Source organism: Cyanistes caeruleus, chromosome 6 (genome assembly GCF_971803275.1).
Source record: "Cyanistes caeruleus chromosome 6, bCyaCae1.hap1.1, whole genome shotgun sequence".
Taxonomy (NCBI): domain Eukaryota; kingdom Metazoa; phylum Chordata; class Aves; order Passeriformes; family Paridae; genus Cyanistes; species Cyanistes caeruleus.
The window spans coordinates 61,818,710-61,836,515 of record NC_141706.1 but is presented as its reverse complement, the minus strand read 5'-3'; the positions used below and the strand labels follow the sequence as shown (position 1 = coordinate 61,836,515).

General features: G+C 41.8%; 1 protein-coding gene across 2 annotated transcripts in view; it reads left to right on the top strand.

Moving 5' to 3' along the window:
• Positions 1 to 17,806, top strand: part of MTHFD1 (methylenetetrahydrofolate dehydrogenase, cyclohydrolase and formyltetrahydrofolate synthetase 1) — a 40,156-nt gene that overhangs the window by 18,338 nt on the left and 4,012 nt on the right. For both annotated transcript variants that reach the window (XM_086892499.1, XM_086892498.1), the window contains exons 10-26: positions 188 to 285; positions 898 to 1,071; positions 1,587 to 1,723; positions 2,014 to 2,060; positions 4,290 to 4,397; positions 4,499 to 4,573; positions 6,323 to 6,425; positions 7,572 to 7,648; positions 8,556 to 8,696; positions 11,251 to 11,319; positions 11,860 to 11,971; positions 12,166 to 12,305; positions 12,727 to 12,768; positions 13,811 to 13,911; positions 14,627 to 14,804; positions 15,171 to 15,278; positions 16,472 to 16,624. In XM_086892499.1, coding sequence (XP_086748625.1) covers positions 188 to 285; positions 898 to 1,071; positions 1,587 to 1,723; positions 2,014 to 2,060; positions 4,290 to 4,397; positions 4,499 to 4,573; positions 6,323 to 6,425; positions 7,572 to 7,648; positions 8,556 to 8,696; positions 11,251 to 11,319; positions 11,860 to 11,971; positions 12,166 to 12,305; positions 12,727 to 12,768; positions 13,811 to 13,911; positions 14,627 to 14,804; positions 15,171 to 15,278; positions 16,472 to 16,624 — 1,863 coding nt within the window. The remainder of the gene's footprint in view (positions 1 to 187; positions 286 to 897; positions 1,072 to 1,586; positions 1,724 to 2,013; positions 2,061 to 4,289; positions 4,398 to 4,498; positions 4,574 to 6,322; positions 6,426 to 7,571; positions 7,649 to 8,555; positions 8,697 to 11,250; positions 11,320 to 11,859; positions 11,972 to 12,165; positions 12,306 to 12,726; positions 12,769 to 13,810; positions 13,912 to 14,626; positions 14,805 to 15,170; positions 15,279 to 16,471; positions 16,625 to 17,806) is intronic.

Below are 17,806 nucleotides of genomic sequence, written 5' to 3'. Positions count from 1 at the left end.
GTGGGATTTTTTTCTTTTTAAGAAAACAGTAAGCAGAATATAATTTTGGCTTATTAGCAAATGCTTTAATAAAAGCACTTTGGTTTCATCCCAAACTGAGACAGGGGCAAACCTTTCCGGTCTCTTTGTTAACCAGTGCAGTTCTTGCAGTGCTGATTGCTTTAATGCATTCACTTGCTCATTTTAGAGCACTGTGGAGAGTGCACAGCGTTTTCTGGAGAAGTTCCAGCCTGGAAAATGGACCATCCAGTACAACCAGCTTACCCTAAAGATGCCTGTTCCAAGGTAATGCTTTCAAATGATGGAACTCTAAGGTTTTCCTGAGGAAGCAGAGCTAAATTGCAGTTCTGCTGTGATAGCTCTTGAAGTGTAGTCTTGGACTTTCACATACTTCTGGCCAGTTAGATGGTTGCTGATTCCAAAACATAGTAGGAAAAGGAATATAGTAGGAATAGTAGGAATATAGCTGATTCCAAAATATAGTAGGAAATAGTGAAAAGCTTGTATTTTGGAAATTTTTCAGTCTGGCATGCCAAAACTGTAGCATCTTCAAATAGGAGTTGCTGGTGTCAAGTCCCCAAGGAGCAGCTGAAAATATGCAAAATACCATCTGGGATCATAACACATTGCCTACAAAAGGCATTCAGGAAAATGGGGAGGTTGAGGAGAGGGGTTGTTGTTTGTTTTGGGTTTGGCCTTTTTTTATTTTTAAAAAGGCAACTCTGCCTGTTCTGATGTACCTGATATTGGTGGGATTGATGAATTTAACTAGCGGGGGTTTAAAGACTAATTTGTAAAATATAGATTAGGTGTTTGTAGTTTATTCCATCCAGAAGCAGGGAATTTGTGGGGAGTCTTTGACTTACATACTCATTCATCTTGCTCTCTTTCTTTAAGTGATATTGAAATCTCACAGTCTTGCATACCCAAGCCCATTGATCAAGTTGCAAAAGAAGTTGGCCTTTTCCCTGATGAGGTGGAGCTCTATGGCCAAACTAAAGCCAAGATTCAGCTCTCAGTTCTGAAACGTCTGCAGAACCAGCCAGATGGCAAATATGTCGTTGTTACTGGGTAGGTGCTTCCTGAACTGAGACATCACTTACAACATGAAAAGAAATTTTATTAACATGGCTTGTTGTTGAATTGTCTTTTGGTGGGATGACTGTATGGGGGTGCTCTGGGTTTTAGTAAATCACACTGTGAAAATGTAGTACTTTGGGAAGTAGATTGATCACTTGTGGCAAACAGTGGGAACCTAGCTTAACATTTCTCTCCAGCAGATGAATTGTTTTGGTCTACAGGTCAGGGTTATGAAGGGTAGACTGGTTCCTAGCCAAACTTCTCCTGGTCTAGTAGCCTGCTTTCAGTAGGAACTAGCAAATCGTTTCAGAGGAAAGTTGTCAGCATCTGTGTGATAATTTGTCAATCTTTCCCGTTTTGAATTGATGAAGATTAGCTGAAGTATGAGCCAATTCAGAATTTGAATTCTCATTAACCACAATCACTAGGTGACTGTTTTATCCCTGGGATTTGATTCTCACCCACTGCAAGGCTGTAATTGTGTCTCTTCTGCTTTGCTGCTGCAGAATAACTCCCACTCCCCTGGGAGAGGGGAAGAGCACCACCACTGTTGGCCTCGTCCAAGCCTTAGGAGCACACCTTCGCCAGAATGTCTTTGCCTGTGTTCGGCAGCCTTCTCAGGGGCCAACTTTTGGCATAAAAGGTACAATTGTTCTGTTGCTTGCAGTTGGCCTACATGGACAAAGATGGCATTCAGAAATACTGTTCTGCTGCTCTATAGTTTTACATTATATCTAGTTACAAGTGCATCTATTTTAAGAAAAAAGAGCTTTGGATAAGTTCTTCAGTTTTGTCTTTAAGGTACTGTGTTGGGACTTAAACTCAGCTGCTCAGTGGTAGCTGCCCTCTTGGAGCCATTAAGCAAACGGATGTAATAGCACTCTGGGCTGGAGACCCCTGGATTCTTGTAGTCTGACTGTTGTGTCTCTGCAGGTGGAGCTGCAGGTGGTGGCTATTGTCAAGTTGTCCCCATGGAAGAGGTAATTCTTTTAACAAAGCCTCACTGCACTCACAGCTCACAGACCCTAAAGAGCTGCTGAAGTCAGATAGCTGAGAAAATGTGTGAGTTTATGACCTAGAAAGAACTGGGTGCTTGATTTCAGCAAACCTTTTTTTTAGCAAACAACCATCCTTGTGTTGTTTCAGAAGTGTGTCTTCATGGTCAGGGAACTTGACAGAGCTAGGACTTCCCAGTTCCTCTCTTGCCTTCCCTTCTCTACCTTGAATTGCTGTGTACCCTGGAGCAAAGTACATCCTATGCCTCATTTTCCCAGCACTGAAATGAAGATGATAATGGCTTAATGCATTTTGGAAGAATATTGCATAGTTCTGTCAGCTGTCGTGGCCACCGACTCTTTCCGTGAGCTATTTTGCTGTGCTTGTGTTTTAGATTACTAACATGAACTGGGAAAAGGGAATCAGCAATGCCAGGACCTCAGCCTGTGGGGGGCTGGCACTGGAGCATATTTCGGGTGTGACTTGGCAACAAGTAAAATTCTGTGTCTGGAGGCAGGGAATTAAAAAGCACGTGTAGCATGTGCTCTCGTGCCGCTCTCAGAGTAATTGCCTGTAGAATTCTACCTTTGTCTCGTGCACTGTAGATTGACACAGAACAATTTCAGGAAGAAAAGCAGAAACGATCAAAAGGGCTTTTGGTTCTAACTGATGCAGCAGGTCCATAAAAGATGTTCAGGAGGCAGAATATTGATTTCGTCACGTGTCAAGTACGTGTGAAGGATAGATGTGACAGGAAAAATAACCTCCTCCTCTTTGGGAGGGTTAATAAGACAAGCCAAAATACCTGACTGTATGCTGCAGTGGGAAACAGCCACATTCGAGGAACCAAATTGGCTGGAATTACTTTTATTTGTTTTGTCTCTCTTGTACCAGGTGGTACAAATACACATAGTTTTGTGGGGGTGTTTCAGACAATGCAGGTCTGATAAAGTGTCTGGAGTCACTGGTTACAATAATGACCTTGATACATCATTTAATAATTCTGTGTGCAGCTTTCATCCTATAAAAAAGATAGCAAGTGAAAAGCTTCAAAGTTCATACTGCAGAACAAAGGTAATAATAATTGCTTCTTGTTGCATTTATGCAGAATGAGACAACAATTAGCATTTACTAATTAGGATTTACAATTGGTGTGTGACTATCTGTTTTAGCTTTGTGGCTTTTGAGACCACAGTAGTAAGGCTTCAGTAAAATGGTGTTGTGAGGTATTCTGTCATATCACCTTTTCTAATATCCCCTTTTCATCTTCTTCCTTTGCTGCTTTGCTAGAGATGAAGAGGATTTTTTTAACCACACCTTTTACTCACCTGCCATAATTGTAGGATCATTTAGATTGGAAAAGACTTTTAAGATCACCAAATCTAACCATTCCTCTGGCACTGCCAAGCCCACCACTAAACTGTGTCCCCAAGTGCCACTGCATGTTTCTGAAACACCTCCAGGGATGGTGACCCCACCACTTCCCTGGGCAGCCTGCTTCTATGCTTGACAGCCCTTTCCATGAAAAAATTTTCCCTCATACCCAATCTAGATCCTTCACCAGCTTCACAGCTACAGTGCAGCCAGAGAACTCATGTATGCAAACCCACTCAAACTATGTTTTAATGAGATGGAACTAAGAAAACTACTAGCAGTGTCACTGTAGTACGTGGTCTATAAGTTCTGCCTGTTATTCTGTGTTTGGGTGGTTACCTTAAGCAGAGCTGTGTGCAACCACAGCTCCACTGCTAGTGCTGCACAAGGTTGCTAGTTCCAGTTTAGCTCAGATTCCCTTGTGGGAGCAGCAGCCGCTTCAGCTAATGTATGTGTGAAACTTGCTGTGCAAATGAGGGGGTCAGTAGGAAGGTGAAGGAAGAGCAATGCAGAACACAGAGTGTGCTGAGTTGGGTCTTTTAAGTGCCAAGGAGCCTGTGAGAACTGTTCTGGTGGAGGGGAAAAGAAAACAAACAACTTTTTATTTGGGAGCTTTGTTTTAGAAGTTTGTAAAATGACACGAATGTGGGGGAGGCATTTTTATGTTTTAGAGAAATTCTTTCCTCTCTTCCACATACTGCACTGAGCAATCTCTCCCCCTCCACCCTCACCCACTTTAACATTACTATTAATACTTCTCTTTCCATCTGTCTACGGTGAGTTGGAATAAATGAAAATTGCAGCAGGATGAGGTAACTGATATGTTTTATGTCCTCTAGTTTAACCTTCACCTCACTGGTGACATCCATGCCATTACTGCAGCCAACAACCTGGTTGCTGCTGCTATTGATGCGCGTATATTCCACGAGCTGACTCAGTCTGACCAGGTACAATCCTTTCTTACCCTGTATTTGATCCCAGCCCACTTTGCCCAGCCTGTTTTGGATGTGTCAGCAGTGCTGATTAACTGCTTGTTTCATTTTGGAAGGCTCTCTACAACCGTTTGGTGCCCTCTGTCAATGGTGTCAGGAAGTTCTCAGACATTCAGATCCGAAGACTACAGGTGAGGTCACTGCCTTCTCATTGGCTTCTGGTTCTGTTCTGTTTACTTGTCCTTTAGGTAGGCAGAACTAAATTACAGAAACCCCTGTGTTGTCCCTTGGGTAATTCTGCTGGCATTTATTTTTTTACATAAAGTGTGCAGAAGTGAGGTAACCCTTCATACAGCACAGAAAACAGATGCAGCCCCAAGGGGAGGTATCACTGATATAACTCTGTTAAATACTCTGATTAATACCATGGGAAGAGACAGAGATTAGTATCCTTTATTAGTGGTGTCAGTTCAGTGTCCTTAATGCAGTTTAAGAAAAGACCAGAATCAGTCTCTGTACCTAACACACAGTTGCATCTAGAGATTAGGGGTTCCCATGTGACAGCTGTGTAGATAATGCAGCACAAAAAAAAACAATTCACAAAATTCAGCAAAAAGAGAACGTACAGAAGTTGCTTACCCAGATTGAGAAGACAAAGAAAACTGAAAAAAAAACCAACAACCTGTTCCCTACATGGCCAATTTCTCCTCTTCAAAAAAAACCCTCCCGGTTAGGTAAGTAGCCCTGTCATTGAATGGCAGTCCCTGAGCAACCCACAGCTCCTCTGATCCTCAAAACTTAAGGGTGTGTGCAAGTTCATGTTGGTTTCTGCAAAAATGAGGATTAGCAGATGAATAGTTTTGCACTGGGCTTGAACCTTGCAGCTAGGAGGACAGACTGAGCCCTGCTGAGCTCCTTCAAGGTACAAGCCTTGAAGAGTATACTTGTAGAGTATTCAGGCTGGGTCAGTTGCCCATTTGGAAGTCAGAAGCAATAGTCAGACTACTTAGGAAGGTTAAACTCTGATATATTAATTAGCTATAATGTCTTAACCATTAGAGAATATGTATTTTGCTTCCACTGCTGAGCAAGAAATGATGTCATACTGCTTGGTGTTCCTGATGGACTGCTGAGGGAACTCGACCCTAACCACTCTTCGGGTTATTAAATGTCAAGATGTGAACAGGATGCTAATACTCCAGAAAGATGATATCTCTGTCGTTGTTGTTGTTTATTTCCTTTTCTAAATGATATGCTCGAAGAGGAAAAGAACAGACTTCTTCCCTGCTGTTCTTCAGGAGAAAAATACGACTGAACTGTCTAGTTAATTAAAAAAACCTTGCTCGTTCATAAATCAACTGAATCGTTTCCCTCATGCCTAAGCTTGTGCTTGTATCAGGCTTCTTGAGATAATTCTTCTCTCAATTAAGCAACTTGGCAAACTGCCCATCCTCTCAGTGTGTTCAAGATCGGCTTTCTGGGATGCTGACAGCCTTGTGACTGAATTGTTTAATTCCTCCTTTGTGCTGCTTTAACCAGCATGCTGAAAGCAGTGGCTTTAAATACGTGTGGCTGTGTGCAGTGACCCCAGGCAAACTAATGAGAAATGGATGTAAGCATGTGAGACTAATGACGGGAACAAGGCGTGGAAGGAACTGCAGAGCTGTCTCTTACTCTTTCACTAGGTTCCTTGCACAAAGCTTGGTGACAACCTGCCCTAATGAGCTCCATTGTCTGCCTTGCCCTTTCCAAGCTGGACAGCAGCAAGCTCTGTCCAGTATGTGCTGATATGGATCATCTTATGTTATTTTGGGGTCTGTAAGAAAGGGTCCTTATTTCTGAATATGCAGATGCTGCAGACAGAGCCTAAATGCTGCAGTAAAAGGTTCATTTCTGTGAATCTTTTCACTATACCTCTTATTTGTCTTTTCTTCCCATAGAAACTGGGCATTAACAAAACTGATCCTATGGCTTTGACAAAGGAAGAAGTAAATGCATTTGTGAGACTGGACATTGACCCAGGCACCATAACATGGCAAAGAGGTACTAGAGACATTAAATGAAAGAAAATATGTGAAAAGAGACATTTGCAGTTGCAGCTGAACCTGTGTTTCCTGGGAAAGAGGGCAGAGCTGGTTCCTCCTTCCTTAAGTTTGGTGGGATAGTTGCCTGCAGCTGGGATCCTATTTCTAAAGGGTCTAACATGGGGGCTTGAATCTGCTTTGAAATCACAAATATTAAGAGTTTGCTAACGTGTGCAAGTTTGTGTTTCTGGGTTTGTTAGTCACTGAGAGAGTTGAATTTGGCAACTGTGGCCAGCAGCCTTTTTACCTTACTGTTGTATGAGTAAGGAGAGGGTTCTGCTCTGGCATTAAACTCAGTTTTAATCTGCCCACTTGCTCTGTTGGGGACTGACAGCAAATGAAGACCAGATTTTTTAAGAAGGTTTTTAAGGATAGTTGAAAGTAAAATCATTCTCTGGTCTGACAGATTTAATACTTCACTATCAAAGGAATTTTAAAAGAGGGCCTTTTCCTGAGTTAGGCTCCAAGAGTATTGCTTTTTCTTCTTTCCTTTAAAATACAGTATGAAATGTATTCTCCAGAATTTGCTTCATAACCTGTAATGAGGCTAAAATAGTCTGCCTCATGGGAAATACTTCATAAAACACTTGGAATATTTCAAGCATATAGAAAGAAACAGCAAATTTAAGCCAGTGTTCCATAATTTGTGTTTCCAAGGTAATTTGACTTAATGGAGCTATGTGAAACAATTCTCACTAAATGATAGTATGTGACCATTTTATCACTTAACTTAGAGTGTTTATTTTATTTCTTTTTGACTGCAATAATTTCCTGGATTCATATTGGTTAATGATGGTGAAAAATCAATTGGAATAATATTATCTACTTTTCAGAGCAGCTTTGGTCTGGTGATTAATGCACCCCAAGTGATGTAGACTCCCTCTGGATGGAGTGCAGGCTCTTGTGTACCTCTGGGTATCTTAATTTCATGGCAGTTTTTGTGTAAGAATCACACTGAGGAGCACTTGCCATTCTTTAGGAGAGGATGGTTTCTCAAACTGCCTTCTTCTCTTCATTGGTGACCTGGCTGGGTGTTTGTTACAGGGCAAAGATGTGAATTTATGACTTGGTAATGTGACATCTTTCCTCTTTGCATTCCTTGCAGTACTGGACACAAATGACAGATTCCTTAGGAAAATCACTATTGGACAGTCTGTAACAGAGAAAGGCTTCACACGGACGGTAATTGTTCCCTTTTCTCATATGTTTTAAAAAGTACTTGGAAAAAGGAAGTTTCTGTAACTCCAGCTATTTTCATCTTTTACCATTATCTTCTTAAAGAGAAAGCAGAAAGTCTTCTCAGCCAAGCAGTTAAATTTGCTACCAGTGCTGTGTTTCGTTTCATTGTCTCTTCCCTCCTTCCCTGTTGTCTCCTGAATATTGGCTTCCCAAACTGGGGTGACTGTGGCATAACCGTGGTACGCGAGTTCCCTTTCTAAAGATGGTCATGACAGTGGTTCATCTTCACTGCTGCAGGTGTTTTGGGTGGGGTTTATCTGGCCAAAACTGAGCTTGTCTAGATTCATTGTATAATCAATACACTAAAAGAGGCAATTGGGCTGTGACTCCCCTCATCCCTTAAGTAACTGTCAAATTTATAGTTCCAATGAATTGTGCTCAGAAAAGCCTCTTTCTTTTGATTTGAAATGCCCTTAGGGTGCTTAGCTTCCCTAAGGTGGTAGTGTCAGATGAATTCTACCCTTCATTTCCTATAGAATCTGGCTTTTCTGTTGGTGGGCTTTTTGTCTTTTACTGTATTGTTTAGTAATGCTCAGATGAGTTAGTAAGCTCCGTGTTCAAAAATAAAATTTGTTAGTGTTCTGTGTTCTTACATGAATCACTAATGTACGTGCCAGGAGAGACACGTAATAGCAACAGAATGAGTAGGTTTTATTTCATCTTGCAGGAAAAAAAATCCAGTTTAAAATGGCCAAATTTAATGAAGTGTTCTGAGAGCAATGCTTTGGATTTCTTGTGTATTATATGTCTGTATTTTTTCCTTTTTTTTTTTTTATTACAATGGCGATGATTTCTCTTGTTTCAAGAATTGAATCTTAATGAGTTCATGTCCTTCATTCATCTCTTTCAGGCTCAGTTTGACATCACAGTGAGCAGTGAAATCATGGCAGTCCTAGCCCTGGCTGATGGGTTGGATGATATGAAAAAGCGATTTGGCAGAATGGTGGTAGCTTCCAGCAAAAAAGGAATACCAGTTACAGCAGATGACCTTGTAAGAGTCATTGCCATTAAATGCTTTTTCCTCTTATTTCTCAAAGTCCTTGAATTAAAAAGCAGAGAGACAGTTCTTTGAAAAAAAAAAAAAAAATTAACATATAGAAGATCAAAGAGAAAATCCCAGCCCCTGCAGTTAATGGAGGTTTTTTTCCTTCAGTGTGACTGCCACCTTATCCAGCTGTACAGGGGGTGTTTGTGACCTGGGTAGGGACAAGGGTCGTGTGTGATGTGCTGTGTGCGTCAAGTTGAAACTGGCACCATAGGAGTTACAGGGGAAATACGTGGTGGCTTCTACGTAAAAAGCATCTTTATGAATCAGAAGAACTCAAAATGCATCCTGCTGGCCATCCTGTTTCTTAGGCTCCCTGGAGTGAGGAAAAAATTAAGCAGGAACAAAGCATTGTGCAAATTCAATTACAGACAATGAAATACCTTCTTCTGGGAGTCTGTGAATGCTATAAAAGCAGAAGCATTTGCGAAAAGTGTGTGTTCTCTGTAATGCAGCCTTTGATGAGGGACACAAATATTTAATTTCCCTTCATGAAATGCTGAATGTCATAGTGCTGGGGATGCCTGTTAGCAGTGTGTAAAGCAGCCCTAAGCAGCAGTTGCAAGCTGCAGCACTGCTTTGCAGCTGTCCCTCCAATAATTGTTAGCTCTTGGCAGGTCTGTGGATTGTGTCAAATAGCATTTTCCCAAATGGTGCTTCAGCGTGGTTTCAGGGCAATGTCCTGTGTCCCAGGCACTTCTTCCTGACCTGTTTCCAGCTAGGTGGGACAGGGCATTAAGGCTTATCCAGCTCTTGCTGTCTTGCTGCAGGTTTTTTGTTTCTTTATGTTTTTGGAGGATGTGTTGTTTATTTGTTTTGCTTCCTCCCAGGATAAGGCTAAGAAACAGAAGATAGATGGCCTGACTCTGGCCTTGCAGGAAAAGTGCCAGGCTGGAACAATTTAGCTCTAAATCCCTATGTGAGACATTTGTTGGGAATGAGAAAGAGCATGTGCCAAAGTTCTGTAGGCAGCTTTGAGGTTTTAATTCCTACACCTAGCATGCTGCCAGTTTAACTTAAGTAACTGAGTTAAACTCTTTTTCTGGAAAACAGAAGTGTTTCTTACTGCCCATCAGCCATGTAGGCAGATGATGTGTGGCTTGGGAGTTTGGCTTTTCTGTAGAGTCCAGGTGATGGAAGTACTTAACTTCAATTTTTTAAAAACTTTTTAAAAAACCTGTTTATATTTAATTCTGTCCATTCCAGCTGCAGAGTGGAGGATGGCATCAGACATCCAGTAGGTTCTCTTGTCTGTTACGTGCTTGCACTTGATGGCAGCCAGTGGCTCAAGTTGTTAAGACCATGTTACCCGCTCCTCATGTGGGCAGAAATGTGATTGCAGAGTCCAGGCTGGGTCCTGCTGCTGTGATGCAACCAATGTCATGAGTGTGCTACCATGAAGTGCAAAAAAAATCTGTGACAAAACGTGGAATCAAAAACTGACTACGGGTTTTAGAGATGGGATGTATCGAAGTGCTGCTGAGCGACACGGGTCTGAAATGTCGCCATGGAAATCTTGTTCTGCAGTTTTCATTATTGTGGAGATGACTGAAGTTTAAAGCTTATCCATTAAATGTTAAATAAGCTTTCATGTGGCAAGATTGAAACTAATGAAACAAAGCAGTGAATGTCTTATGAAGAAATGGTCTTTCATATCTTTGAGTGCTGTGATTCAGTTGAAATTGAAAGGGAAGGAAAAGAGATTATGGGTCAAGTTTTTCATAACTGCTGTGAGCATTTGGCTCAGGACTCATGACAGCAATTTTAGTTACTTTTTCAAATTCTGGATAACAGCTGGTTTGGTTTCCACTGGATTGTCAGTCACAAAAATAACCAAACCCACATCTTCTCTTCCCAAAGCACATGGAGATGAAATCACAAGCTTTTGTTGCACAGGAAGCAGAATTCAGCAGGGTACATGGCTGCACCTGGGAGGAAATATGGGCTCCAGTGTTTGTCTTTCATGTCAGCCTGGTTGCTCTCATCAGCACAGAGGTTCACTTTAAAAGTTATTTCTGCACAAGAACAGGATGTAGCAGGTTGTTATTACATTTGAAGGCCAGTATGTAAACCACGTTGCTGAAAAGAAGGAAGAAAATCCAAGACAAATGCACCTACAAAATCTAAGAACATTTTGTTGTGCTGCTGAATGGGCTGCAGTAAACCGTATTTACTGAGAGGTTACTCCCTTGCTGCTCTTATCTGCTAACCTTGCCATAGCATTGAAACATGAATTAATTGTTCTTCATGCCTTTGCTGCAAAGTGATTGCCCAGCAAGGTCACAACCAAGAGGCTGCTCCCACCAGAAATTACAGATCCTCTTACAGGAATGTAAAGGTCATTTTTCTGCTTTGCCCTGACTAGAGTTATTTCTATGTTGAGCAACTTCTGGATCTGGTACCAGAAGCCCACCAGGACAAAATCAGAACCTTTACACTGCGTAGGAACCATCTCAGGGTCTTGGTACATCTGGAAACTGATTGTCCTTGTTTCTTTCAGGGAGTAACTGGAGCTCTGGCTGTCTTGATGAAGGATGCTGTTAAGCCAAACCTCATGCAGACACTAGAGGTGAGCACAGATGATTGGCTTCTTGGCTCTGAGAAGGCACTTAGAGCAACTGATTTAGTTCATTCATCATGGTCAGTGTGGGTCTGCTCAGCTCAGAGCTGGGGGTTTACTGTGGTTTCATGCACAGGGCTAGGGGAGAGGGCTGGGTTCCTTCTAGGTCTGCCACTGGCATATAGGATGACCCTGAGGAAATGCACTAAACTTTGCTGTGTCTTTAGTCTGCTGTCTTTCATGTCATGAAGTGTTTCGGGAATTTAAATGGTGTGGATGAAGGAGAATGACAAAGAGTTGCTGGGATTTAGCCATCCATTTCCTAAGCGGATTAATACCTCCACTTGTGGAGATTATAATAATCCTGTTTGCCCTGTAGTCCTTCTTGCTGATAACAAATGTCTGATCAGAAGGCTTTAAGATCTGTCTTCTAAAAGTGTTTTTCTTTACTTTCAGATACCACAGTACTTAGCTCCTGACATGCTGCCTATTTGCAAAATTGCACTTGCTGATTTTCTTTCTCTCTCTCCTGCATTCCCCTTGTTCTAGGGAACACCAGTGTTTGTTCATGCTGGACCTTTTGCCAATATTGCACATGGGAATTCCTCTGTGCTGGCAGACAAAATAGCATTGAAGCTTGTGGGTAAAGATGGTTTTGTTGGTAAGTGTGTGGAGTGTGGGGTAATTTTGTTTGCTTTTTGTTTTGGAGGGATCTGCCTTTTTTATCATGACTGTCTTTGGGCTTTTTTTTAAATCTTTTTTTTTCTTGGAGGAAGTTTCTGATTTATATAATCAGAGCATGATTTCTTCACCTAGAAATCTTTCACAAACTTTATTTTTTATTTCCTATCCTAGTTACAGAAGCAGGATTTGGTGCAGACATAGGCATGGAGAAATTCTTCAACATTAAGTGCCGCTATTCTGGTCTCCGGCCTCATGTGGTGGTGTTGGTTGCTACTGTCCGAGCTCTGAAAATGCACGGGGGAGGACCTGCAGTAAGTACTGGGGAAGGTTTTCAGCAGGCCTGAGGGGCTGTTCCTGTTGTTCTGTTTCGGTCACTTAAAGCCCTGTAGCATTTGATCTGCTTGAAATTGCCCTGAAATTCAGAGTTGTAAAAGGAATTGGTATTTCCCTCTTTGACAACAGCTTCATTTTGTAGTATGTTAGAGGTTCATATCTGCTTGTTTTATTGCCCTAGTCAAGTGCCTGCATGCTGGGCCACTTGTAACAGACCCAGAGTGAGCCATGTATTTTATCATGCAGTCTTTTTTTCTTCCTTTTATTTTTTCTTAGAAATAAAAAGGATTGGTATGAAGTAGAATGTTGTATCTTGATACTGTTTAGTAAGAATAAAGCAGGGATTGCTGTCATGGATAAAAGTCTTATGGGGCTCCATTTCTTTCCATTTTTCCACAGGTCACTGCTGGGGTACCTCTGCCAAAGGAATACACAGAAGAGGTAATCTTTAAGCTTTTGTGACAGTGGACCAGCTAGCTGTGGTCATGACATGATGGTGTCATGCAGCATATGCCTGGATTACAAGTGTGTCATTTATTTAGCTACCACAGAAAGGCTTCTCCATTACATTACGAGCTGTAATGTTTCTTTTTTTTTTTTTAATGATGTTACTTTGGCTCTGCTCTTTCAAACATTTGTTGTCCTCCACCTAGCCAGTGTTCAGAGCCTTGTTTTTCTCCTTAACTCACACAGTTGTCTGTGTGCTCAATTTTTTATAGTAATATCCACTCTGTTTCCCCAACCCTCTCAATGTGGAGTAATTGCTTAGCTGAAATATTGTCTCTGAAAATATCCAGAGTGCTTCTCTAATTACTCTCTTCTTAGCAGCAGTTTTTGTTTTTATCCCCACCTTGTTTGCAAGTGAGGGAAGTGAACTAAAGACTCACCTCCCATCCTTTTGCCTTGAGCGGCTGTGTACCCTTGGATAATTGATCAGGCTCTTTACACTGCTGAAGCTCTTTCACTCATGGAGCTTCTGTATATATTATCCTTTGCATAGGAAGGGATGAAACGTCTGAATTTCCAGGAATAGTCTCTGATGCTGCAAAATGTAAATATATGTAAACTGAAAGCTGTTGCCGCAGACTTCAAATGGATTCACTGGATTCAAATGGATGAAATTCGCTGCTGGTGATATTTAATATATAAAGAGAGAAAATGTTTCAGAGAGGAAACTGAGGCTTTACAGTGGGGAGTTAATGAGAACAAGTATTAACTTTCTAAGCATAATAGAAAGTGGTTAAAAAATGGTTTCTCTTACCTTGACTTGGGAGCTGAAACCAGTGATCATTAGAAGTAGTCACTCCTTTTCCTGTCTCCTGTCCAAGAGCTTGCAGTGGTCTGGACTGTTCCAAAAGCAGCACTGGGGATTTGCCTTTGTGGTTTAATTCCCATTTTGACGTTTTTACCATTAGTTTCTGCATGTGGTGGATTTGGAACAAAAGTTTCCCTACCCCTGATAAAATTAATGTCTTCTCTACAGAATCTTCAACTGGTGGCAAAAGGCTGCAGCAACCTAACCAAGCAAATCCAGAATGCACGGATGTTTGGTGTTCCAGTGGTTGTGGCTGTCAATGCTTTCAAGTGAGTGAGCTGGGATGGGGAGGTGATGCAGGGATGTAACATTGTGGCACTTCACGCACTGTGTTTAACACAAACTCTTGTTTTCAGTACTGTTGATATGTTGTTGGCAGCCTTTCCACAGAGTCATAAAACCACAGAATGGCCTGGTTTGGAAAGAACCTTAAAGATCATCCAGTTCCACCCTCCTGCCATGAGTAGGGATACCTTTCATTAGACCAGGTTGCTTAGAGTTCCAACCATCCTGACCTTGAACACTTTCAGGAACACTTGCAACAGCTGGGCAACCTGTTCCAGTGCCTCAGCACCCTCACAGTAAAGAATTTTATCCTAGTATCCAATCTAAACCTACTCTTTCAGATTGAAACCATTCCCCTTCTACTGTCACTATGTGCTCTTGTAAGAAGTTTTTCTCAGCTCTCTTGTAGGCTCCCTTCAGATACTGGAAGGCCACAGTTTTGCATTGTTGAGAAATGCATGAATTAGGCCCTGCATGTTGTACTGCACAGGAAACAACCACTGTGTGGTCTTCTTATGCAGCAGAAGTACTCTGAGCTGTGGTGTTAAAGCTGGTGCAGCCAAGGAGGAGGCTGTGGTGGATAACCCCTGAGCAGTCTGGTAGCTGTGATTTCTTCATTTCTGCATTTTGGATCTTGTCAAGAACATTTATTTACTGTGTGTGCATTCTGGTACAAACATGCAATCTTTCTCCTTACAGGACAGATACAAAGGCTGAACTGGCCCTTGTAGTACAACATGCAAAGGAGGCAGGAGCATTCGATGCTGTGGAGTGCACTCACTGGGCAGAGGGAGGGAAAGGAGCCCTGGCCCTGGCCCGAGCTGTTCAGAGAGCATCCCAGGCACCTAGCAACTTCAAGTTCCTCTATAATGTGGAGGTAGGAGCTTGCACTGTTACAGAGATGCTTCGTTTATATCAGTTGGTTTCACTAGCTTAAGTTGCTTGAGGCTGTCCAAAAGGCTGACTGAAAAATTGAGAAGAAATGTGTTGTTAGAACTGGAGCATTGATTCCACAAGTCTCAAAGATGTAGTTAGTCAGTTCTTACTGGTTTGGCTACCCTTGAAATACTGAAATATGTTTGAAAACCTTCCAATTACTCTATATTTTGTTCTACAGCAAATGGAATTAAGCCTTATGTCTATAGATAAGCACATGACAACACATGTGGAGGACCTGAAACTGCTGTGATGCTGCAGGTCTTTGTACTTTTGGCTGACTTGCCTGTGTTTTTTGTTTTCCTAGCTGCCTGTTGTAGATAAGATCAGACTTATTGCCCAGCAGGTCTATGGGGCAAGAGACATTGAGCTACTTCCTGAAGCACAGGAGAAAGTTGCCCTGTACACCAAGCAGGTGAGTTTTCCACGTCAGCTGGTAGCAGTGGTGCTTTTCATTCAGAATTATTACACTGAGCAGTGGTGTTCAAGCTGTGTTTCAAGGGAATCCTCATTCAAATCATGTCCTTATCCAGGACTCATTAAATGCTGCTATGGCAGAGGAAGAAAAGGATGTGGGAAAGGAGAAATTTGCTTTGTCTTCTAGTGAAGAAAACAGAACTCACTCGTGTGCCCCAGTACCACGCAGCACCCATCTGTGATATTTTTGGGGAGAAAGCATAGGAGGATTTAGTGATCTTTCCCTACTATACTCTCCAGTCTTTCAGCATTTGGAGAATTAGGGAATTACAAGTCATTATGCTGGTTTTAAATAGTCTCTGATTATTTTTTCATCTTGTTCCATTGAGATCAAGTTCCACTAATCAGTTTTTGAGTCCATGTGGATTTTTGTCAGTCACAATTATGCTGGGGAAAGAGTTCTGTGGGTTGTACAAGACTTGATATGGGAAGTTTAAGTTTTGAGCCTGCTATCTGGTTGTTGAATTCAATGTTTTCTGGTTGCTGTGTTGCTTTTGCTCTTCTCTGGTGTGACATTGTTGCAAATTTACCTGCTTCTGCATTACTGAAGGTCTTTGAAGAGAAAAGCAATGTGAGGATTGGCAATTAATTGGTTGCAGGCTGCTGTAACCAGTTTTCCTTTTGCAATCCATTTACTACTGGCATGTATAGCTTCTCACTTTCATGCTTCTTATATATTCCAAGTCCATCAAAATGCCAAAGGCATGCAATTGCCACTTCCTCATGACCTGCAATTGTACTGATCAAACATTTCTAATTAACCGACTGCATCTGAACAAAACTTTACCTCTGAGCTGTTTAGCATTTTGGGAAGAGAGTAGGAAGTAAGTTGGCTGTCAAGGTTGTATATCCAGCACTTCTATACCATTAATTTTTTCCTCAGCTGGATGTGCTGAGGGACATGGTGGTTCTTTCTTTAGTATTTAATGGGGGGTGGGGAGAGACTTTGAGAGAGAAGAAATGGGGATGTAGAATGATCAGTGGATCTGACAGGCTGTGGATGAAGCATTTGTTGGGGAATAAAATGCCTGATGTCTTCAGAGAATGGCACAATAGAACAATTATATTTTTGTACTGGAAAAATTACTGTTTTTTCCACTTATGTCATTCCTTTTCTTTCTCTTTTCCCAGGGATTTGGAAACCTGCCAATCTGCATGGCTAAAACTCACTTGTCATTATCTCATGACCCTGAACAAAAAGGAGCACCTACAGGTTTTGTTCTGCCAATCCGAGACATTCGGGCCAGCGTTGGGGCTGGGTTCTTGTATCCACTGGTGGGAACGGTATGTGGTGTCTGTGGGGTGAGGAAAAAAACTTCATTTGCATTCCAGGAATCACTTACTGTTAAGTGTCTTAAATTAGGAGAGCCCTTGTCATTTACAGTTGGTGTTTTAACAGTCCAGTGTATCAGATGCCTTAAGAGGGGTTTTCTCAGGGGGAAGAGGGAGGCTGCAGTAGACCATCTGACATTTGGATAATTGTCAACCCTCTGCTGTATCCCTCAGGTCCCACATCTCTTTTCCTCAATTTTGCACTCTGTAGTCAGTGAATTGTAGGAACAGCAGTCTGGTAGAGGGAGAAATCCTTGGCCCACCTGGTTGTTGTTGTGACTTTGTATTCCTGGTGAAAGCATTTTGCAGGTGACCTCTGTGTACACCTGTGGACCAGGGCAGAACAAGGCAACCCCTCCTGGGCTTTACAGAGCAGATGCCTCTGGATGAGACACCTCCAAAGCAAAGCTGAGCTGTGCTATCAATCATTTATCAGGCTCCTCTCCTCTTCAGTTCTCATGGTTTTGCTGACCATCTGTTTGCTGTTCAGCCTGCAACAATTCCAGCAACTCATTTTACTGTGCCCTTGAGTTTTTAGTTCCTGTTCTTTGATATGATTGGCATAATGTCAGCTGAGAGGGAAGAGAGTAGCAACAATGGAAACAGGATCCTGGAACAGCTTTGATATGAATTGTGTGGCAGAAAGAGGAGCTATCTGCAAAATGAACCCACGTTCAGGTTTGCATCTGTAGAAACAACACTGGAATGAAAGGATCCACTGGAAATCTTACCTGGGGAATCTCTTCTGGGCAAATGTTTAGTAACTAGTTAGACTATCTTAGGGCATCAGGCAGCTGGAGCAAGCAGCTCTTTTTCTTGTTTACTAGGCCTGAACCTTTTTCTGAGGTCCTCATGGTAACATGTTTGTTACAGTTTCAAAAGCATTAGGGGGGGTGCATGACTCAGTTGATGAAGTTTGCTGATTTAAGAGTTGGATCCTCTCTTCCTTCAAATGCAAGCTAGAGCCAAATATTGGCTGCTTTTTTCTTTTTTTTTTTTTAAATAAGAATTAAAAGAAAAAAGTAATTAAGGTTTCCAGATTATCCAGGATAAATAAGGTAACCACATTCTGATTAAAATCTAGCTCACCCATGTTCTAAAGACTAATGTGTGTTTTGGGGTAGAATGAAAGAT